Source organism: Palaemon carinicauda, chromosome 15 (genome assembly GCF_036898095.1).
Source record: "Palaemon carinicauda isolate YSFRI2023 chromosome 15, ASM3689809v2, whole genome shotgun sequence".
Taxonomy (NCBI): Eukaryota; Metazoa; Arthropoda; class Malacostraca; order Decapoda; family Palaemonidae; genus Palaemon; species Palaemon carinicauda.
Window position 1 is genome coordinate 21,802,050 of NC_090739.1, and position 25,085 is coordinate 21,827,134.

General features: G+C 33.4%; 1 protein-coding gene across 4 annotated transcripts in view; it reads right to left on the reverse strand.

The window, feature by feature from the left end:
* Nucleotides 1-25,085, reverse strand: part of LOC137654511 (uncharacterized) — a 487,620-nt gene that overhangs the window by 121,582 nt on the left and 340,953 nt on the right. For all 4 annotated transcript variants that reach the window (XM_068388201.1, XM_068388199.1, XM_068388200.1 and 1 more), the window contains one exon: nucleotides 4,535-4,670. In XM_068388201.1, the coding sequence (XP_068244302.1) occupies nucleotides 4,535-4,670 (136 nt within the window). The remainder of the gene's footprint in view (nucleotides 1-4,534; nucleotides 4,671-25,085) is intronic.

Here is a 25,085-nt window from a genome sequence, read left to right on the forward strand (position 1 = left end):
ATCCTAATGACTTGGGTATAATCAAACTTTCCCAAATAAATGGGAGTTCTTCGACATATACCCATGTATGTTTACAAAATTACTTTGTTTTTACTGTACTAAAATAATATTGAATTGTTATTAACCTATTAGTATCATATTAAAAAGGTAAGTTCCTATCGAAGAAGCTTTTGCCTATATGAGAAAGGTAATGGCATAAAAGTAATAAATATACAAAATGAACTAACAAATATTACATATAAAATCATATTGACAATATAACGGCTTTTTCATAGCCAACCTGTATTCATTACTGACATACTGCAACAACGATAGCAATCATATTAGGAAAAACTTGAAACCTTCATTCTCAGAACATTAGAAAAAGTTAATATTTCAATATAATTCTAAAGGCCAAACTCCTTCACTCATCATTAAAGACAGGTATATACTCAAGCCTCATTCTGAAGATCATTCCAGATACCAAGAAGAACTCAACCCTTTCAGCCGAGGTTCCAAGAAAATCCAGCATTTAAAAAAGGAAAAAAAATATTTTTCATATAAACGAATTCAAACGAAAACCAGCTCGCGAAGAAACTCGCATCGGAATTTAATGGTGAAAGAGGGGAAATATAAAAGGGATTTCTAAGTAAATTGACGGTGTATCTTGTAGGACGTAATCAAACATATATCACTACTGTCAAACTGGAAATTGGTTGGCTTTGTAGACATTCATTACAAAAATAATCTTTGAAAAACGAATACCTTAAAAATTTCAGAGATCAATCCCGCACATCTCACTCAATGGAATTTTCCACAAACTGACAAAAACATCGTAAAACTAGTTTGAATAAGAAAAAGTTAACCTCTCGCGAAAGAAAAATGCCTCACCTGCGATATCCTGGAATTACTAGCGGCGTACCAATAAGGGCCTCTTCTTCTTTTTTTAGTAACCAAACAAAAAAACCAAGTAGAATAGGCCAATAAAACAGCACCTACTCCTCCCAGATTTAGATTAGTTTCTTCTGTTTCGTCTCCGGTGATTTTATTGACTCTGCCCCTGATGACAAGAGAAGATCTCGATGCGCAAACAAAAGCCTCTGACATATCGTTTAGGGAAGCGAAAACCTCTCGAAATGAAAAAGGGGTTTCGAAAGAAAGAATCCAGTATATACAGTCTATTTTCTGGAAAAGTATGGTACCGGGCTGGAGCGTGGACCACTCAGTGGCGGAGAAGGTGAGAAGGAATATGATAATTGAATAGGAACCTATGAATAAACACACCCAGACAAAGGCATGCGGTATTGCGTATAAACTCACATTAATATACACCAGCAACAAATACTAATTCTTTAAAAGCCCCAACAAGAAACAGAGAAACGAGAACTAGGTAACATTCTTTCCAATCTTTTTTTTTCTTTTTCCAGCACAACAAAACCTATAACATTCTGTATAACTTTAGACAGAACTTGTTCTAACCAAGTATTTCCACAAGACGAGTATATTTCTCTTTGCGAATATGGGTTATTGAGATAAGCCAAGCCTCCAATTTTTACGAAAATGAAAGAATACACAATTCCATCCAGGTGATCATAAGTTGCAACGGCACAGTTTACTTGGTGGGCGGCTATGAGTTATCATATCCAAATTAAGAAGCTAATTTGTAAATGTTATCAAAAATGGATAAGCGAAAGTTTGGTCCAATAGTTCAAGCTATTTAGACGAAAGAAGAAAGAATGATTTTACAGCAACGGTAACAAAATTGTTATGAATAGTAGTAACAAAATTAAAAGAAAAAGCAATACAGGAACAAGAAAACATAATCAAAATTTGAATGAAGAAATAGAAACGAAAATGAAACAAATTGAATTCCTAGATTAGCGTAACCTAACAGTACCACATTAAGTGTTAAGGCAGCAAATATTTAATGGTTAAAAAAGTTTAAGTTGTCAGCCTTCAGTTCCAATATCATCTAAAGATACTCATCGCAAGCCAACCTCCCCCACCGTGGTGCCAAACCATAACAGTAACTTCCACAGTAAACAGCTTAAACTCAGGCCAAAGCAGGACCCAGTCTCCTGTCCATGCACATGCAAGGCTAGCACGTTACTACTGTACTAGCCACGAGCGTTTATCCGCATCCCTTCAATATGTATGGATATATAGCCATACGGCCACGTGCTGGGGCCGTGCAGGTCATTCAGATTCGAGGTCAACTACGGAAATCTCCACCATTTGTACTAGGAACTATAGTCAATTCTTTTTAGTGAGGCAAATTTGCACCGACTCGCAGGGAGCCCTTTTAGCTCGGAAAAGTTTCCTTATCGTTGATTGGTTGGACAAGATAATTCTAACCAATCAGAGAGCAGGAAACTTTTCCGAGCTAAAAGGGCACCGCTGCGGGTCAGTGCTAATGGCCTCATTAAAAAAAAATAGTATAGAGGTTCAATTGCTGTGGGACACCAAGATGGAAGAAAGGAATTGAGATCAGAGGTAACATAAAAGTATAAAAAGTAGGTGTGCATTAATACTCTCCCACAAAAGGGAAAGCAGTCAACGATAATGGTTACGAGGCATGTAAGGGTAAAATTTCCCATACATATGTATACTGTATATACAACATATAGGCTATATGACATACATACACACACACACATCTCTCTCTCTCTCTCTCTCTCTCTCTCTCTCTCTCTCTCTCTCTGTATATATATATACATACATATGTATATATACTATATATATATATATATATATATATATATATATATATATATATATATATGTATGTATATATATATATATATATATATATATATATATATATATATATATATATATATATATATATATGTATATATATATATATATATATATATATATATATATATATATATATATATATATATATATATATATATACTGTTTATGCACACACACATACGCAGAACCAATACTATAATTCAAACATGTAAATATATTCCTCGCGAAACGACGTTCCTACATGTGTGTACTGTCGTCGGCCCCTTAGAAGCCTAAATCCCCTAATCGTATATTAACGCTGGGTGTTTACTTTCCATTTGAGTGTCGGGTCTTCCGTGTTTGCCAAAGGCCTGACATAAAACTGAGCCTGATACAGAGTATCCATTTTTACGATTCTTTCCACTACATTAGAAATGCCAGGTCTTTTGTTTGATTTTTTTTTCTTGCCTCTTTGCACAACAGACTGGGAAAAGTTTTCTTCTTTACGTCCATGATTTTCCTCCGCTTTTGAAAACATCTCGACGAAGATTTTTTACGTTGCAGACGGGTATTTAGAGATTCTTTCATCAACGAGAGAAAAATATGATAAAAAATCAGACGCGGTTCACCATTTAAACTAAAAGTAACAGAGAACATAAAATATGAGACATACAATGGTTACATTTAACTAGGAAACCACTTTTTTTTTTAAGCCAACGTTTCGTTAACGAACCGAGGCGGTGGTGTATATGGGGTGTGGTTTTAGAAGACCAAAATAATTCCCTTAACAATTTATCAAGCTTATATGAAACGTATTGTAGTCACAAATGTTAAAGAATAAAGGGAGTAAAGATCATATTTGATTTGTACATAACATGTTAGTTTTTATCGTTACCCAATGCAAATAATTACGTTTGACAGTTTCCGTTATTAAAAATTCAAATAACTAATTTCTTTTTTACCTCATCGCCTTATGTATGCATCTGCTTAGCATCCAGTGGGCAAATATTCAGTGTCTGAACTTGATATCAGGAAGATTTAATTCTGCATAGCAAGTCCGTAAATAGCTTTAATCATAATTTTCATTTAAACAAATACTCCTCCATCATGCCATCCTGTTCCTTCCCAGTAGACCTTCCTACAGTCATAAAAATACACCGAAGTATTCATTTGAAAATAAATTGGTCCTTTACTGATGTGGATTTAAGAAAATTCCACCCTCAAAGTAAATGGAAATTGCTTTTAAAGTGAAGGATAAAAATACTAGTCTATCAACGAACTGAGGGGAGTATGATTACAAGAACCATAAGCAAAATTTCAAACGGTCTGCACCAAAATTCACGGATATATTTGGAAAAGCAACTTGCCCATTCACATGTCCACAGAGCTTGTTGCACCTCTTCGGCCTATGTTTTACAGCATAGATTTGAGAACCACTCATCGTTGCAACTGAGTCAGAAAGGTGTCTTTCAATCCGTAAATTTTTCACAATTTTCCCCAAAGGGCGAACCAGTCGACCTGTGTATTATCAGCGCTTCCCTATTTCTATGATCTTTAAGAATTATCATCGTCATCATCATCTCCTCCTACGTCTATTGACCCAAAGGGCCTCGGTTGGATTTCGCCAGTCGTCTCTATCTTCAGCTTTTAAGTCAATACTTCTTCATTTATCAATGCTTATAATAATTTGTCCATCTATCCTCTCTCTGACAATATATCACCACCAAAATACAATGAGGGCACATTGATGACCATTCTCCATTTAAAACCATGAAATGATTCAGCGAAGGAGAAAGCTATTCCAGATTCAACTTACTTGGGTCGAGGATTGGTCTTGGCACCACCACAAGGTTTGCCGAATCACGGTCGGGAGCAGGTCTCAGGTAACGCGTCCAATTACTCCTGCGTGGGTCAACCGTACTCAGGTACCTCTTGCCCTCACCGCTAAACACCTGCAAGGAACAATAGGAAATTTGTTATACATAAAATTCAATTGCATAATAACAATATTAAAAATAGATTCGAAGATTTCTGATAATAATAAATCTGATTTGTTTTATTTTATTGTCCATTTATTGGTTGTGCTTTTCAAAGGACCATGTAATTATTTCAGAATGTAATGGGTGACTGAAGCAAGTCTTACAATCTACCCTCTATATAGATATTTTCCTGATTAAAGAAAATGGGGTTTTGGTGATAAATTATAATAATTAAATAATGATGATAACAATTATTCAATAAAAATAACACTAACTATAATAACAATTACAATTATCGTCAGTATCATAATCAATAATATAATTTTCATTACAATTATTGTCATATATTTCCTAATTACAATTAAAATTATATTGATGCTTCCGCTTGGCCTTCTCCCCCTTTCTACCTGGACGAGGGTTTTCCAAAAGAACCCCATAGAGAGAAGAAACGAATATTTTTCTGGTGTTCCGACATTTTAATTAGGCTGATGAAATTACTTCGCAGATGATTGGATTGCGTTTATCGGAAATGCAACTGCAGCCCTAACAGATTGCCAAATGCTTATTGCCATCATTTAATAACATTACAATGACTGGGCTTAGTTTGGGAAATATTTCTAAAGGCTGATTTTAATTAAATTCCTTAATTAGAAAACGACATTAGGACCTCCATCATTAGATCAGTAAAGAACTGCGTCGAACAAATACGATTCGTCTGTTGTGTTTCTGTTACTCGACTTGTACATTTGTTCGACAAAAGTAATGATTGAACAAATATATGGATAAAAATAAATATAAAATGTCTGATGATAAATAGGAAGGAAGTTTAATTTCAGTATCAAGGAATCTTATGATATGTAGCCTACAAGTATCTATGGTTTATTTGCTATAAGAAGAGAACAATAAAGCTAAAAACCAATAGTACTGAAAGAAGTTAGGAAGATTTTGGCAAAATTAACTACGTAACAATTGATTGAGATCCACTTGGTCGTATTCTCGAGGCCTTGAGGCGTCTCCGAAGCTCAGAGAATAAAATTATTTTGATGTCAAGGTACTCGATCATTTTTTATCGCAAATGACGGAGCTAAACATTAAAGCCTAAATCCATTTTTTTTTATTGACAGAACTGTATATTTAGTCATTTATTTATGAGTGCGATTGTAAATGAGTTATGGCCGGGGCAGAATTCGGCCATTAATCACGTATTTCACATTGTACGATAAAAAAAGACCCCTAAAATGTATTATTCTTTGACGTGCAATCAAAAGGAATGAATTCCTACTACCCCTGCAATTGCAATATTCCACTGAATTTGCTTCCATCAATATCAATGCTCAATCGAATCTAAAACAAATATATTTGGAAATAATTCGTCTAATATAATCATTTGAATATTTGCAATAACAAATTGGCCAGAATAGTTTTCCTACCCCTCTTTTTATTTTTGTTGCAAATTAGTGCCATTACGGGACAGTCAGCAAATGACAATACGTTGAGTTAATTTCAGTAATGAACTCATTGCTATGATTTTTTTTCCTTGGTTTTTTTTTTTTTTTTTTTGTTGGCCGGACAGAAAATATTCAACATTTGCAAATGGGAGGCAGACGAAAGTAAGAGAGAACAGTTGAGCAATTAAATAAAATGGAGATAAAGCTCCAAATTAAAAGACATAATGTAGTGAACATTCTCTATATATATTAAAAAGATATGAAAAGTCAATTAAAAAACAGCAAAATGTTAAAAGATATACAGGTGATTTCATGCAAGTAGGTAAATAAACATGATAATACTGAAGCAAACTGAAGGCTGCTACCACTCCCAATACTCGCTAGGAAAAGCAGGTAAAACTGTATGTAATCTAATGTTAGTCAACCCACTCTTCAATGACTTCAGAAACACAGACAATAATAACGTATTTTTGTCATTGACATGTGTGAAACAGAATGAATTCATATTAATTGTATCAGTGAAACTGCAGGAGGAATGATAATGAGGATTTAGATATTGTGCATTTTCCGAAAGGAAAAATTCAATAAATCATGAGAAATGAAAGCTCTGCACTTTTGAGGTAAGTGACTAAAGGCAAGATTTTACCTGAAAGAATATTAATGATTACAACAGCAGCAACAAAACTAGATTTGTAATAAAAGCAAAATGGGAAATTAATTCGAAAATGATGATAATTTGTAGAGATATTTGTAATTTTCTTAGTTTTGAGAGAGAGAGAGAGAGAGAGAGAGAGAGAGAGAGAGAGAGAGAGAGAGAGACCAAAATTCAAAAATATCTTAAGACAACTGAAGAACAGTAAAGTAAAACAAACCACATTGGAAAAGGCGTCCAAATCAAGTATACCCAAATAAAAAGTTAAGTAGTGTTATGATACAGCAATAGTAACTGATCAAGAAAGGATCAACGGCCCGAAAAAAAAAATTGTAAAGGTTTCACAACAAAATCGTTCTAAATTCTAAAACTACAGAAATCTTATCAGCATCACAACTCAGCATCCCGTTCTTTCCTACTTTGTTCTTCCTTATATAATTCACGATACTAATCTGAAAAGCCTTGCGGTAATTCGTTAAGCACAAGATGATGTTGCAATACATCTGAGTTTCATTTCAATTGATAACAAAGAGACCAACAATACAGATAGTTCTTTGTGACATTTGGAAGGCGTGGTAACCGAATAAGATATGTATTAAGAGTGAATACCAAAACGGAACGACTTGGAAGTTGTGTTCTCTCAAGTTCATTACAATCTACTTGAACTTGTTAGGTATGTAAATGAACTGTATTAAACTTTGCTATGAGGGACAGGAGGTTCGCAGCGAGATGATATTCAGGGAAAACGTCTCGGTCGTGATAACTGGACCGTTGTTATAATGATGTGATAAAATTGTGTCGAGCTATAAGAAAAGGTAATTTACTTCGAAAACAGACAGCCCCAAATACAAAATATAACATTGAGGAAGGATTTGAAGAAATATGTGCGTATAAATCATATTACAAACACTATGAAACACCAATAGTTCAGATTTACTGAGAAACCAAAATGATCCTGATGAAAGGAAATTATTTTAGAAAATAAAAGAACAAGTAAATGCATAAAGGAAATGACTCATTAGTTGACGAGGAGGGAAGAGAACACGGTATACAAAAACAACCTCTTGGGGATATTCATACAGTCTGCCATTGAAAGATCGTAAAGGAAAAGTAGATTTGTTTAAACTCCAAACTCAGAACTAGAAACTCCTTTAATCCTCTCTTGTAGCGTATCAAAGACTAATATGAAGATTAATGAAGCATGTGAGGGAGTTTCATGAAAGGTACATCTGAAAGAGAGGTGCTGGATGTGATTTTCAGATGTAAAATGATCTCAACTTTCTTTCAGATAATTTGTAAACGTTACAGAGAGAGAGAGAGAGAGAGAGAGAGAGAGAGAGAGAGAGAGAGAGAGAGAGAGAGAGAGAGAGAGAGATGACGTTACACATGCTGTAATTTAATTAACTTGCTTGGGTAATGGTTGTTTTACCACTCGACCATTTTATTTTATAATTATTTGAAAATAAAATATGAAAACTCTTAAAATATGGAAGAAAAATGGAAAGATAAAATCATTAAAATGTAAGATGAATAAAAAAAAATTACCGCCTTTATCTTGCACACGCTATCTTCCTGTTTGTTTTGAACCCTCTCCTCCAATTCCTCCTCCACGGTATCCATCCAACATTTTCCATGTTTTCCTTTCTTTCTCCCTTCACTATATTTCCGCATTTCGCACTCTTTACACCAACCCATAACATTCCATTTTTCCCCTTGTGACAAAACGCTAAGACACATTCTGATCTCTCTTTTCACCAACGCTATTCTTCATTACTACTTCCGAGTACTTTCACATCTCCCAGCCTTTCGAATTTTTCTTTTAGTATCTATTCCATGCAAACAATTAATAATTACATCTTCAAGCTTCTCTCTTTCATTAACCTTTACCATGTAAATTTCACTTCTATAAAGATGAGTTCTTTCTACATTACTTTTCGTACACTTCAACCCTTGCTTTCAAAAGCCCTTCAAGGGTTCTTACCAATCTTTTGCACACATCCTACCACCTTTCATGCTTTCGCTATTCTAGGAATAACCTCTTCTCTTTCTTGTTTGGGTTGTGTATGTGTGTATGCATGTTGTGTACGTATACAGTATATATACATATACACATGCATATAAATACACACACACATATATATACATATAAATATATACAGTATATCCTTACGCACACACACACACACACACACACACACACATATATATATATATATATATATATATATATATATATATATATATATATATATATAATATATATATAAATATATATATACTGTATACATATATATATATATAATATATATATATATATATATATATATATATATATATATATATATATATATATATATATACACATACAAATTGAGTAAACCACAGAAAAAAAGGTGTAAAAAAATATCCAACACAGTCGAGTCCAGGGTACCATTCTTGCTAGTAACGGAGGTCGGGTCGTGAAAAAATGACACATCGTTGGTGTAACGAGAAAGGTTTTCCCAGTATTATATTTCTGGAAAACTAAATTAAATTCGGAATCTTTAATTCTCTTACTTTTCGTGTCAGACCTAAAATAATCGTTTTCGTTTTCACTGACCGGATTTTAATATGTCAAGAACAATTAGCCTACTTTTCACAACAGGTTATGTTTGGATTGTCAAGTATTTAAAAAAAAAAATAGCTGACTCTCGAAAATTTGATTTAATTAACTCCATTCAATAAAATATGTACGAAAAATATAAGTTTCTTTTCAATAACTTGAAAAATAGCATTTGAAAACAGACCTCACCATTAGAGATATTGGATTTTCTTGAAATATCTTTTTTATTTTACTGACATCAAAATAGGATTAAATATATTTCGGAATTCAGTCCCAAATGAAACTCAAACTGTCCTTCAACATCAAAATGAAGCAAGCTATGCTCAGGCGTTACTCTTCTAACTAGCTTTCCCTGACCAGCATATTAAATAAGCCTCTGGTAATGTTTAAGCGCATTCAGTTTTAAGGTAAATACTCTTCTCTAACATTAAATTTCTGTCCATTACATTCTTGGAAAAGTTTGAAATTCATTTCTTTTCAAGGGAAAAAATATTTTAGGGTTCTTCAAAGGCATCCAATTTATAAGCATCACGAATAGACTTTCCATTCCCCCCCCCCTCTCTCTCTCTCTCTCTCTCTCTCTCTCTCTCTCTCTCTCTCTCTCTCTCTCTCTCTCTCTCTCTCTCTCTCACATATATGTCGGATACATCCCTAACAAGAACAAACTTTGTATTAAAAAAAAATGAATTTAAAAACACCTGTCAAGAGCGTGGAATGAACAGCCCTATGGAGTTTAATTGAATCGAATCTTTTTGAAGCCCATACATCCAGGATAATTAATGTGTATGGGTGACGGCGGGAATGAATACACAGATACAATTTTCGAGTAACTTAAAAACACGAAGGCTATCTTTTTCGAATTAGATTTGGAGGATACACTGTTCGGGAATATCAAAGAATACACGCAAGGATGAACTTTAATTTACATCTGCCCAGTTGCAGACGACTTCGTAGTGAAAAAAAGGGGGAGGTTTTTTTTTTTTTTTTTTTTTTTTTTTTTTTTTTTTTTTTTTGGAAGGGCAAATCGTTCATTAACAAGTTAGAAAATGTGTAGAGGGAAAAGAGAACACTTAACAATCCTAACAAATAGTTTTATTGTAAAAATAGAAACATTTTATAAACAAAGGGTGGCTTGAATGGAATCTACTTCAATTTTGTAATTGCAAGGTGGCACCGAAATAAAGTTTATGGGAGACTTGACTAACAAAATGTTTCCTGTAGAATTGAACAAATAGCGTATCAATTTTTACATTCTCACTGTTCGAACGAAAGGGCAATAAATTTCTTATATCTTTTAGAATAATTCAACAAATTTTACCCTTAAATATCTTCTCTTTTATTTCACAAAGACGAGGAAAAAACAGAGATTCTTACATACTGATTTACAGAAATCTGCAATAGACGATTCACGAAAATCTTTGCGAAATTTGATAGAATACATTAAGAGGAAAACCACAGAACCAAAACCCCAACCGATCAATTTCAATGCGAGTTCATAGAACCAAAATTCGTTTAATTTGGCTGAACAGAAATCGTATATACTCTACAAAGAAAATAAATCATAACAATAACATTAATATCAATAATATATTGATAGATTCAAAGTTCTCTGAAGAAGAAGAAGAAGAAGAAGAAGAAGAAGAAGAAGAAGAAGAAGAAGAAGAGGAGGAAAAGAATGAATTCGAAATTTTATATATTTCGTGTAACCTAGACAGTTTTTAAATTAACATAACATTTATTTTTTTAATTTAATTAAATATAATCCCCTGAATCAACGCTCAGGTCGTTAAGGCTCGATGCAATTTGGATTTAATTCGCAAAATGGGTAAGTGTGGAGAACTTTGTGCTTATGAATACATCTCATGATTGATGTGCATAATCAATTATCCTCCTAATACCATTAAGTGGCTCCTTTTTTTAAAATTCCATAAAAGGAAACAGCGTATTAATGTAAACCGTTTATATTAGAATACCATATCATTGATGTTATCACTACCCCTGTGTTCTCTCAACCATTGATACCAATTTTACCAATATCTCCCAAACACTAATTACTTTGGCCTCTGTCTCCTAGGGCCTTTAATGCGCCCAACGGTTTCCCAAGTTTATCCCATTTCATAGCCATTTCTTTGATCAGCCGAAATCACACTTCATCATCATCTCCTACGCCTAATGACACAAAGGGCCTCGGTTAGATTTCGCCAGTCGTCTCTATCTTGAGCTTTTAATTCAATACTTCTCCATTCATCATCTCCCACTTCATGCTTCATAGTCCTCAGCCACATAGGTCTAAGTCTTCCAACCTTTTTCGTAGCTTGTGGAGCCCAATTAAATGTTTGGTGAACCAATTTCTTCTGGGGAGTGTGAAGAGCATGACCAAACCATCCCCATCTACCCCTCACCATGATCTCATCCACTTATCGCACTCGAGTAATCTCTCTTGTATTTTCATTTCTAATCCTGTCCTACCATTTAACTACCATTTGTTCTCAAATCTGCTCAATCTATTGGAGATTGTTTCAATGTCATACCATGATTTATGTCCATACAGATCACACTAAACTGATATATAGCCGGGTCTTTATATGCAATTTCAAGCAATTTGATTTCCAAATTTTTCTAAGCCTAGCCATTGTCTGATTTGTTTTTTTCAATCTTTCATTAAACTCCAATTCTAAAGACCATGTATTAGAGATCATAGTTCCTAAATATTTAGATGATTCTACCTTACTAATCTTTTCTTTTTCAATTGCATATTCCATTCTCATCATTTCTGTCTTTCTTCTATTGATCTTGATCCCAACCTCGTGTGATATTTCATGCATTCTGGTAAGTAAGCATTACAAATCGTGTGGTGTTCTGCTAATAAGAACAGCGTCATAAGCATACTTTAGGTCAGCTAATTTCCTATTACCATTCCAGTGCAATCCTTCTCCACCATCTCCAACTGTTCTAGGAATTACAAAATTCTTGAGGAGGATAAACAACATAGGTAACAACATATTCCCTTGGAGTACTTCGTTATTCACAGGATATTCATTTGATAGAACTCCACTAACATTAACCTTGCACTTGCTATGCTCATGAACAGAATAATCAAATTTACATATTTAAGAGGAATTCCATATTAACGCAGGACTCTCCACAAAATTGGCCGGTGCACACTATCAAACACATTTCTTTGTACAGAATGTTATATGAAATATAGACCTTTTTCACAGCACCATATTCGAGGGATATGGCTACTAAAATGAACGAGTTGAGCCGCTGTCTTGTGTTCCTATCTGCCTCTGAATGAAACAGACAACTTTCCCCTTACCCTTCGGTGGTGGCATTTGGAGTCAATCTATTAAGCAATGAGAAGACCTATCGACCGCTACTCTGCATACAATGATATCTAACCCCAAGTTGAAATTGACTTCTGCAGTGGAGTTCGCTCCATTATACATGCAGCCACGGGTGGGCTTGTGGGCATAATGGCAACCCTGAAGAGAGGTTATCAAGCAGAAATAAGAACTTTGGTTTCCGATAGCTACTTCAAGTTCATGCTGCCTTTCTTGAGTGGAACGGGGCTATGGAAATACAATAAAAGCATTTACAGGTAGGGGAAATTTTAAAACTGCTTTCTAATTTCACAGAAGTCAAAGTTTTCGTTTAATTTACTTAACTCTAGATGAACATAAAAACAATTAGGGGGAGAGAACACCAAGTCCTAGAGGTACATTTAATCCTGTCCATATTATCTTATTCTGAGGAGCTGAATGAAGTGTAATCTTTTTACAAACTATATACTTTATTTTTTTTCTTTCATCAATACGCCATCCAACTTCTTGAGCACCTGCTAGTTCATCGAGTAATTGTGGAATGTTCTAAGGTCTCACTTTCTTTCCTAAAGTAACCGAGGCTCAAAAGAAATGAAACACGCACAGAGTAAGGATGTACTGATAAATTCGAAGAAAATTCTGATAAGTTGAGGGATAATTTGGATGTTTATGATATCAAATCTAAAAATCGACATATCTCTAATTTTGGATTGCATTCATGGAAATTGGGAAATACGGCCCCGCATGCAACGTGTGGGGGTGGGACTCACCAACCAGCACCGAAGGAGGGAAGATGGGAGGGGACAGAGGTAATAGTAGAAAGCTAATTTGTGGAGTGGCATAAGGAAGCAACGTCTAATTTGTAATGTCTACGGTGCGCTTCACAACGGTACGCGTTACAAGCTTAGCTAATAATAATAATAATAATAATAATAATAATAATAATAATAATAATAATAATAATAATAGGGTTTAGCCCTCCTCTATAGTCACAAAACTAGGAGCGTCAGTGATAGTAATGAATGTCGTACGTAAGGTCTTTAGAACTTACAAAGTACGTGCGTATATTTATGAACATTCTTTTCAATACATTTCAACACGGGTTTAAGTACATAAAATATACGTCTGTACTGAATTATACACTTACACAAACAGATATATATATATATATATATATATATATATATATATATATATATATATATATATATAGATATATATATATATATATATATATATATATATATATATATATATATATATATATATATAGATATATATATATATATAAATATATATATATATATATATATATATATATATATATATATATATATATATATATATATAATCTGTTATGAGGGAACAAATGAGAATGCATCTTAATATAGAATATATACATAATCATAAATAATTTTTTTTTCAGGTTATTACACTAGACGACAACAAGATTCTCACTTTATTAACAATCACAAACGTTATCTAAAAAAAAAAAAATCAAGTTAATTATATTTCTAAAGGATCATTAATTACGAGGCATCTGGTTCTCAATCTTTTCCTGTTCTCGCTATCCAACGGAGTTCTGGTATGGCTATTATATATATATATATATATATATATATATATATATATATATATATATATATATATATATATATATATATATATATCGATTTTGAATCGTTGAACTTAATGACAACTTTACTTTCTGTTATAATATTAATTGATTGGTTAAGCAGGTGTTTATCTCGATCTGGGTGACCATTTAAAACACGAAACCCTACTACTACCAAACTTCATAAACAACAATCTACCTTTCTATCTCCTAAGAGAGAGACACACACACGCTATATATATATATATATATATATATATATATATATATATATATATATATATATATATATATATATATATATATATATATTTTACACACACGACAAAACTACGGGGATGAATGAATAGGTTTCATAGGCCGGGTGAACACGAGTATAGAGTTGCAACCAATCTCCATTAGAACAATTTTCTACGCCAGAGATTATCGGAAACCGCATATGATCGGAATAACATAAAAACGAATGGGCCATGTTGTCCGTGACTGCAAGCAATATACAGTGCACCATTCGATTAGCTGGCAATTTTACTGAAACGAATCTGTCTCGGCGTAAGTGCTATTTCTAATGCATTTCTCTTCGGGCCAGATTGGAAGTGGGAAACATTTTCCCCATTTTAGGGAATCTTTTCTTTATCAATTTCTTTCAATATATATATATATATATATATATATATATATATATATATATATATATATATATATATATATATATATATATTCACATACATACATATACATACATACATACATATATATATATATATATATATATATATATATATATATATATACTGTATATACATACATATATATATATATATATATATATATATATATATATATATATATATATATATATATGAAGTCAAACCAAAGACGCATTATGAAGTGAATTCTGCAGTATATATATATAAGAAAAGAAAGGAAATATGCCATAGGTAAAAATAATCAACATAAAAAAACAATAACTTAGACTATTCAAAGAAATCTCATTTTATGGGTCTCAATTAAATTATAAACTAATATAAAACCTAAGTTGATAACCAACACATACGGCTTTTAATAATTTCATGTAATCAATACAGGTAAGCATGAAACTAAATCCTCCACGATAAAATTTTCTATTACAGAATATTTATTTTGACGTTATAGCAAATTAAACCGGACTGAATGGGATTGGCGATCCAAACCATTTTTATTTGTGTGAAGAATGTGAAGTCTTTCGTCAGAAGAGACGATATAAGACTAAGGAAACAATCTGTATGTGTGTCAGTTTGTGTGTATATGAGAGAGAGAGAGAGAGAGAGAGAGAGAGAGAGAGAGAGAGAGAGAGAGAGAGAGAGAGAGAGAGAGAGAGAGGGAATTTTACTGAAGTTCTCTTGACTCCTTCCATTAAATTTCACTATCATACATATAATATGGTTTATCAATTTAAAAACATAAAATCCGGATCTGGTATATAATATTTGTCCTCTTACAATATTTCCGATTCTAAAACACTAAACTAACCGTATTAGGTATTTGTCATTTCTGGGAATAAATCATTAGTTGATCATTAACAGTGTTCCATGAAAAGCCCTTTATAAGTCAAGTATCTTTATGGATGAATAGATTTTTACATTCAAGAATCTAGGTCAATCTCATTGGTTTTCAACCTAAACAGTTTGGATATTCGTTTCTCAACATATTCGTATATTACGACACTGTTGATTACGAGTAGTTCCTATTAATCGTGTTGTTTTTTTTTCGCAAACAAAACTATCAGTTATTTAATTGAACTTTCAATATCGGTTAGTTTTGACAAGAAATATTCCAAACTTTTGCATAGGTTCATCTAAAATCCTGTAAAGACTGCACACTCATCTAACATCACAAGTAACAAGTAAAAAGTTTGTAAGTGACATTTCAAGTGAAGCAATTGACAGGAAAGCAAAACAAATCAAAATAAGCAGAATCATTTGCATTTTAATACAATAAATATAGTGATATTATTTTCATTTTCACTTGTATCACAGGAGTTTAGGCAATATAAAAATATTTTCCTCTTTCTTACAGTTTTAAGGCGTAAATAAGCCCGTATATATTCAAAAAGAGACCCTTGTGTTTATACCTTGTTACATAACGGCTTTCAAAATTGACTTTATACGAGAAGTAAATCAAGGGGAAATTGAAGTCTGTATTGCAATTTATATCCATGAAAAAAAGACCATTTACCTCAAGCAGAAGAAAATAGGATAAAAGGTATACTTTTATAGGATAGTGTTTTGATCAGAATTTCTTGGAAACTTACTTATCATTGGGTTCACGTTTCTAAAACAATCTCACGAGTAATATTTCAAGTTACTGACGTTTGGACACTTTTATTAGGCATATCTAGACGATTTTAAACTTACTTAAAAGTTATCAATGCAAGGTAACTATCATATACTGTAGATGTCTGATTGTGGGAAAATATATTAATTGATTAATATAGATCTACCATTCTACATCGTGTTAAGCAAACTTTACCATAAAAGATCCAATTTCTGAAACTCGACTTGGAAGCCTAATTACACACCATGTAAGCAAATATCCACAGCTGATTAACATACATCAATATATGATACATATCAAATATATTTCTCCCTATATAATTCAGATTCAGTCAGGTACTTTGGCCTCTACAAGATCAATATAATGTATGGCCTATCTCTCGCGGCTCTCATAGATATCGGAGGATCATGGTTTTGAAATTATATTTGGATTTATAAATTTGGTCTATATAGCCCGGAGTTGGGGCCTGTGAAACCATTCAGCACCAGAATGTAACTGAGGTGAAAACCCTGCATGTTGCACCATTGAGTAAAAGTTAGAAGAAGCTGGGCAGCCAGAAGGAAGAAAGAAAACAGGAACAAAGGTAAAATAAAAAGAATTTAAAGCTAGTGTTACTGAAAGCCAAAGGAACGCTGAAATATTTAAGCAATGCCTACCGTGCACCGCACAAACGGAGTTTATGGTTTTGATTATTCTAGTTTTATAATTTGAAAAGTGAAAATTTTGTGGTAGTTCATGGATGGCAAGAGTTGACTAAGAATGTCGGTACTCGTGGAGGTGCAACAATCTATAAAGTAATACCTTTTATGTTTTTTTTATTATTATTAATCTCAACATAGGAATGAAGATTTTGAACTATGTAGCGTCCACATAACTGTGTCAATAACGCTAGATATAAATTCACTCTCACCAAAGCAATAATAATGGAAGCAACCTGCAATCTTCGTAATAAAAGCAATCATATTTTGTTACCAAATTATTGTTAAAAATATGAATAAAAAAATTAAACGGGAAATATTCATTTCCATTAAAATGTAACTGGACTCTACAGCACGTCACAAAAAAAGGAAAGAAAAAAAAAAAGGCTACAGTATATTCTAACCTTTCATAAACATATAACATAGCACCGTGAGATAATTGAATTCCCTTTCAAAAATAAAACCATCTACGAGAAAAATAAATTATGAAATATTCGAGAAGCGTCTAATTTCATTCCTTTTTTTCTAAAGGAATATTTCCAAGAGAAAAAAAAAACATTTGAATAAATCTGTGAGGTCTTACTTCCATGCCGCAGCAAGAAGGGAGTAAAAGAGACAGGGTAATGAAGTTAAGTTAAAGCGAGCTACGACTGGGAGGCCAATACGTCTTCCTATACAGCACCCGAGGCTTAAAAGAGAATTACGAAGCCTAGGTTGTGGGGAGGGATTTATATTAGTAATTGACTTCCTTAAGCCTACAGGTTCTGGCTGAAAGGCAGTTACCTCGATGGGAATGGCCTATTAATGAAATGAGATGCTTAATGCCGAGTGAAGGGAGAGAGACGAAAAAATAAGGATCTTGGAAAGTTGTGTAATTAATATAAATGTAGTAATAAATTTTAAATTTTTTTCCCGTAAATTGGCCTAGGTTAGAAGTTAAATAGATTAGCATGTGATTCTCTAACACCTATAAAAAATGTCACATTTTGAAATTAATGAAAATAAGGGCTTTTACAAATCGTTACATCTCTCTCTCTCTCTCTCTCTCTCTCTCTCTCTCTCTCTCTCTCTCTCTCTCTCTCTCTCCACACACACACGCACACACATATATTCATATAATATTCATGTCTGTACGGGTAAATGTGCTAAAGCTCACAAATCATGGAAGTGTTAACAAGAATTCCAACCAAAAATCAAAATAAAGTAGAAATCTTTATAAAATCTAATGTAAAGACAACCAATGAATAGAATTCAACATGGTGCCAAAATAAACGATTGGATGATACAGTGCCTGCTTCTCTACACCATGTCGTGTTACTACTCTATTGGGTAAAGAACATTAAAAACAACACTGAACAAAATATATTGCCTCCTCTAAGATGTAATAAGAAAGATAGTCGCTTTAACTTCATAATCGATTCATAATTATAAGAAATTATGAAATATGACTGTATAGATGCGGAAAACAAAAATAACGACCGATTAAAACGTCCAGAGAGTAAAAATAATAATCCCAAAGGGCTCTTTAGAAGTTGACGAATTGGTTTAGTTCCATTTTCTTAATGAGGATGGAATCGGAGATAATGAGTTCGGGTACGCACGAAGCCAAAGTTACAATTTCTTTACTTCTAATCTAAGCATAAATTTTGGATTTCTGAGTGGGGATACCTTAACGAGGTGAAAGGGTTTACGTATAACCATGATCAGCAATGCTGTACTAATCAGGACCACCTATACTAGGTTGGTTTACTTTGAGAGATCAAATTAAAGTTTCCCACCATAACCAATCCCCATTAGCCAGCGTGGGGATGAAAATTTCCCAAACCCAAGACATGAATAAAGACATGTCAGAGACCTTTGTCCTGCAGTGGACTAGAAACGGGTGCAATTGTTGCTGTTGTTATTGAATTTGGGCCCTCTGGCCTGACACTGGGACAAGGGAAGACATTCAGCGGCCAGATGTAACCTCGAGAAACAACGCAGTTACAGCATCAAGTAAATGTTTAGAGTATTTAGATTGAGAGATGGAAGAAAGAAATAAAATGTGGGAGCACAAAAGGCCGGAGGGACGCTGCAAAGACTAAGTAACGCCTATAGTGTACAGCGTGAGAAGCATAAGTGATGTAAATCTGAATGTACAAAAGGTTGAATTTTTATACAATCTCAAGGAAAACACTTTGTAATTCTTTAAAAAGGTTATGTGATATTCATTAGAGTAATAAAAATTTTTTCTTCTTTCGAACTTATTACTCATGTTATATAGCAGAACCGGTCGCTGGCAGTGGTCAAGTAAGATAAGCAGTGCCAAGAATATATCCACTGAATATTTACGTTGGGAACATGAATCTATAGTTATTGGCAGCAAGCATGGAAAATTGTAGATTTTCAGAAAATATTTCATTTATGGAAAGTATAGCATTAAGTTTTCTGTAATCCTAGCAACAACCAGCTGCTAACCTACAATAAGTAACCCCTTCTTTATATCAAGTGAATTGGAAATGTCTGAGTCACAAAGGCTCTTACATCCCATAAATTTAATAAAATTGCGTAAATTGATTTTAAAGAACAAACAACGATATTCTTTGCACAAACAAATTTGCATAGTTACGATCTACCGGTATTTATTTATACAAGAATTTGTATAAGCACAAAGAGGATTGCCAAGCAGCTAAAGACTATCCTCTGCGATAAGTTAGTCTTTGCAATCTGCAACTTGAAGGGAGAGAGGGATTAGAGGAGGGACGTTATGCAACAAGCAGGCATCATCAGAAATGCTTATTGCGATAGCAGAGGATGAGCATGGAACTAATGGCGTGACGTGCAACAGAAAATGATTTCAAATCTGAAGCCGAGTCGACTTGTGTGTGATCCACTGTTGGGGGAAAGGGATGTTTCATCATAGCCAACGTTGATGAGACACTACAGATGAGAATGCTTCAGATTGCCTGCTCTGGAGTAGATAACCAGTTCGAATTACCCTCAAATGAAAATACTCAGAATGCAGTGGATGCAACAAAAGATAAATGGAAGGCGAAAGGCTCAGACATAATCCATCGTCCGCTGAGTTTCAAGAAATGATTTTAAGCATTACTGCTTTGTCACTATCAGAAACCTATAAAAAATTAAATTTCCACAAGGCGAATCTAAAGAATTATGGAATATCTACACGACTGAAATATGTCATTGGCCCACAGGCAGAGTTGATCAAACGCTGACTTTCCAAATGATACTGTCTCTCCTCTCAGACGGATGATTGTATCTCGCCCTCACTCATTCTAGTGAAAGTCTCTCTCTCTCTCTCTCTCTCTCTCTCTCTCTCTCTCTCTCTCTCTCTCTCTCTCTCTCTCTCTCTCTATATATATATATATATATATATATATACACATACATATATACACATAAATATACATATATATACACATATATATATATTTACACACACACACACACACACACACACACACACACACACACATATATATATATATATATATATATATATATATATATATATATATATATATATATATATATATATATATACACATATATATATATAGTGTGTGTGTACTTGAATATGCCTTCCTGGAATTGTAATAAAGCTAAACATACAAAACCACAGACTGAAAAACGACCTTTAATAACAGTCAAGTATTAAGCCTTTAATTTCTTTCCTTTATATTGCAGTATATACCGAAACTAACTTTTATTTTTGTTTTGCCATATTGTTAATCATCATATTTTACATTCTAAATGTTCTTAATTGTTTCCTGCATTCAACTATAGTCACAAAATACCGAAAATTCTTAAACCTCATCCGTTCATTATTTGATTTCCTTCGTTCCTCTATATACCTTAAGAAGTACAAGCAATTCCAAAGTTTAAAAAAAAATTAACAATAGTAGTTATTTAATTATTCTTAATCTAGACTTACAAAAACTAAAGTATAATGTATAATTTTATTCCTGAATCTTAAAAACTTAGATTTTTTTCTTACACTACCGCATTTAAAAAAATAATAACAAAGTACAGTTTAAAAAAAAATCCTTTCTAATCTTTTGAAAAAACTGATATTTTATAAAAACTAGTTTCACAAAATATTTTCTACAAATTCCGCTTTTTCCAAAACAAACCCAGCCTTGCTCTACACGGGAAGTTAGCTTTCGATCATAATTCAACTAATTCGGAATTTCCTCCATAACATCATCAGAGAGCATTCATGAACCACAACCAAACAATGGTCTGCAATATTAAGGCCTGGACTTTACCTTATGTATAAAATCACTAGGCACGAAAGGGAAAGGGCGTTGGGGTAGCAGTCACAATCCTAAAAAGCTTAGAAAGAATTATCAAGACTGCAACCTCTTGTTACCACACCCATCAATTATAGAACAAATCTTTATGATGGAAAACTGTTATGTGTATGCATGTATATATTTATGTTAATATATGAAAGATCTAATTTAATGTCGTTACTGTTCTTAAAATGTTTTGTTTTGATTGTTTATTACTTATCTTTTAGTTTATTTATTTTCTTGCTTCCTTTCCTCACTGAGCTATTTCTCCCTGTTGGAGCCCTTGGGCTTATAGCATCTTGCTTTTCCAACTAAGGTTATAGCTTAGCTTTACACACACACACACACACACACACACACACACACACACACACACACACACACACACATATATATATATATATATATATATATATATATATATATATAAAATCATACACAAGCACATTTAACACATGTATATGCATATGTAACATCTAGTACATGCATGTGCGTGTTGTACTTAGATGAATGTCTTCCACATACATTCTCTTCCCTTGATATTAATTGTGGTTATTTCATGTTTCTGCTAAATATTCTTTAGACAACGAGTAATTCACAAGCCTAATAAACCTAACAGGTAATATATTGTTAAGTTTCTAGATAAGCGTAAGCTTTCATATTTACATAATATTAGCTGAATGAAGCCTGGCTATGATTCATAGCCCATAACAGGGATTATTTAAAGATACAATTAACAATAAATATAGGTTTACGGCGGCTGGGGCAATGCTGCTCTCTGATTGGCTGTAATTACGAGGGAATCTCTCACATCGGCCAATCAGGGCGCAGGGTTCTCTTGCCATCATTAACGGGGAAAAGGCGGGGAATGGAGGCTTCCCGACAAAATTAATCACCCGGCATTTATTATTTTTTTCGCACGTCGTAATCAAATCGTATGTTTAAGAGAATTGAGAGAATGGAAAATAGCGATGGAAAACTAAAGAACAAATGTTAGGCTGAAATAGCTATTGTCAAATGTACACAATAATTAGACTAACATAATATACAAGCAAGAGCATGTTTAATCAAAAGCTTACAATGAAACGGTATTGGAGACAATACCTTTCATTTGAAAAAGAAAAAAAAAATATTAAATCGGATAAGAGGAACAATCCCTTTTATTCAAATTATGAAGATTTTACATCGGATGATAATAACAATACATACATCTCTTAAGAGTCAAATATTCGACATTACATTATAATTTCCATTAGTTTGAATTTTCGGAAAAATAAAATCTAATTCAACATTATTCCCTTGTTACAATAAAATTCTAGGCATATCTCATAAAATATACAAATACGAATAAATAAAATAAACTTCCGAGGCTTATAATCTCACCACTTGGTTTCACAAACGCCTAGAGTAAGTGTATCTTAAAACAACTCGACGTTCACTGCCATATGCATATACACGCCAATCGCAACTGATCTTCATCAGAAATGTAAACTAACTCTATCAATCATCATTTTCCAAGTAGCTCACTGCGTTTCCTACTAAAACCAAAATTACGAAGCAGGCAACGCACGAAGAATCCGTCCCCTCCACGACAGACTTGGGATCCACGATATTTTGGAATTGGATCAACTATCAGAGCTAACAGGCCCCTCATGCCCATAGTTAGAAGCCTAACGTTGAAGGAATGTCTTGATTCATTTTCTATTTCAGATTTTCAAGTTTTGTGACAGAAGACATAGGAAGAAAATGTCAGGAAAGCGATAGATATAAAAGCATAAAGACTGTTGTATTCAAATACAAGCTTGTGCTGTCACCCGCTATATATTATCATTATCACTACTAGCTAAGCTACAACCCTCGTTGGAAAAGCAGGATGCTACAACGCCAAGTCTCCAACAAAGGAAAATAGTTCAGCGAGGAGAGGAAATAAAAAAACGAATAAACTATATATGAGAATGCAAAAAAATATAAAATATCGTAACATCAGTAACAACCTTAAAATAGATCTATAATATATAAACAATGAAGAGAGAATCATGTCCAACCTGTTCAACAAAAAGATATTCATTGAAAGTTTGAATTTCTGAAGTTCCACCGAATCAAATACCTGATTAGAAAGAACATTCTACAATCTGGTCACAGCTGGAATAAAACTTCTGGAATACTGTGTAGTGTTGAGCCTTATGATGAAGATGGAATTGATGCAAAGATAATAACATTATCTGCTTATGTAACAAACTTGTTTACTAAGGCAAACCACATACCATGTGTATATAGTATGCAAGTAATGGGTCGAGAACCCTACCCTGAGGAACACCCGATATCACATTCCTATAGTTACTATGGTGCCAATCAACTAGAACTCTTTGCGATCTATCACTTGAAAATTCCAAAATAATGTCAAAAAAGGCCCACTTACTTCAACTGTTTGACTTTGGAAACAAGGGCCGCATGATTATCCCGGTCAAAGGCAGCGCTAAAATCAAGGTCAAACACACGACTTTCCTGACGACAATCAAGGGATTTCTGTAAAGCACTGGAAATTGCAAGAAGGGCGTACTTGCTCAAAGGCCTTTACGAAAGGTAAATTGCAAACTAAAAAACAGATTATTACTCTCAGCATACCTACTTAGACGTCTTGCCAACTGATGTTCAATAACTCAAGATAATTTGGGAGTTATATGTGTGTTTGTGCAGTCGAATTACACTTTAAAAAGATTATGTGCATGTGCTAACACTACAACACACGAAACAATTCAATAAGGAAAGAGATGGAAATGACATGTCCCATTTGCAACGCTCCCATTACATCAGACATTATCGGCAAATAAACTTTCGCGTGAGAGTCTGATCTTCCGCGCACCCTAAAGGATGACGTCCTATTGAAGGAAAGAGGATTTTCAGGTAAGAAATGCAAAGACAACCAACTACTGAAAGGAGGCGAGTGCTTTTAAACTCCAAGGGGATCCTTCAGCTGTGGGCCAAGGGAGGCGAGGAGAAATCTTTCTGATCATCTCATTGATAATAAGCAAAATATTTATTCTGCAATAATGCATTTCACGTAGGAGGGACATAGGTGAGCTAGTAGAGAATGCTGAATGACAGATATTGATACCGAAAAATAATATTCTTTCTATTTAATGATGATAAAAAACCTTAGAGAATAGTAGAAACAGATGGAATACATTCAATAAAAACTTTGAAACTCTGAAGAAGGAATCCTTCAAAAAAAGGATAAAGGAATAAATAAATATCCTGAAGAAGGGGCAGCTGGTTTGAACGAGAATTTCATATAAAAAAAAGAAAATGCCTCAAGAGGCAAGAATTGAAAGGAAATAAACCTTGGAAGGAATAAAAACATAAATGCTAGACTAATAAGCAAATAGAGGTAAGCACACAAATACAGACAAGGAAAATAACGATAAAATTAAAGCATAACATT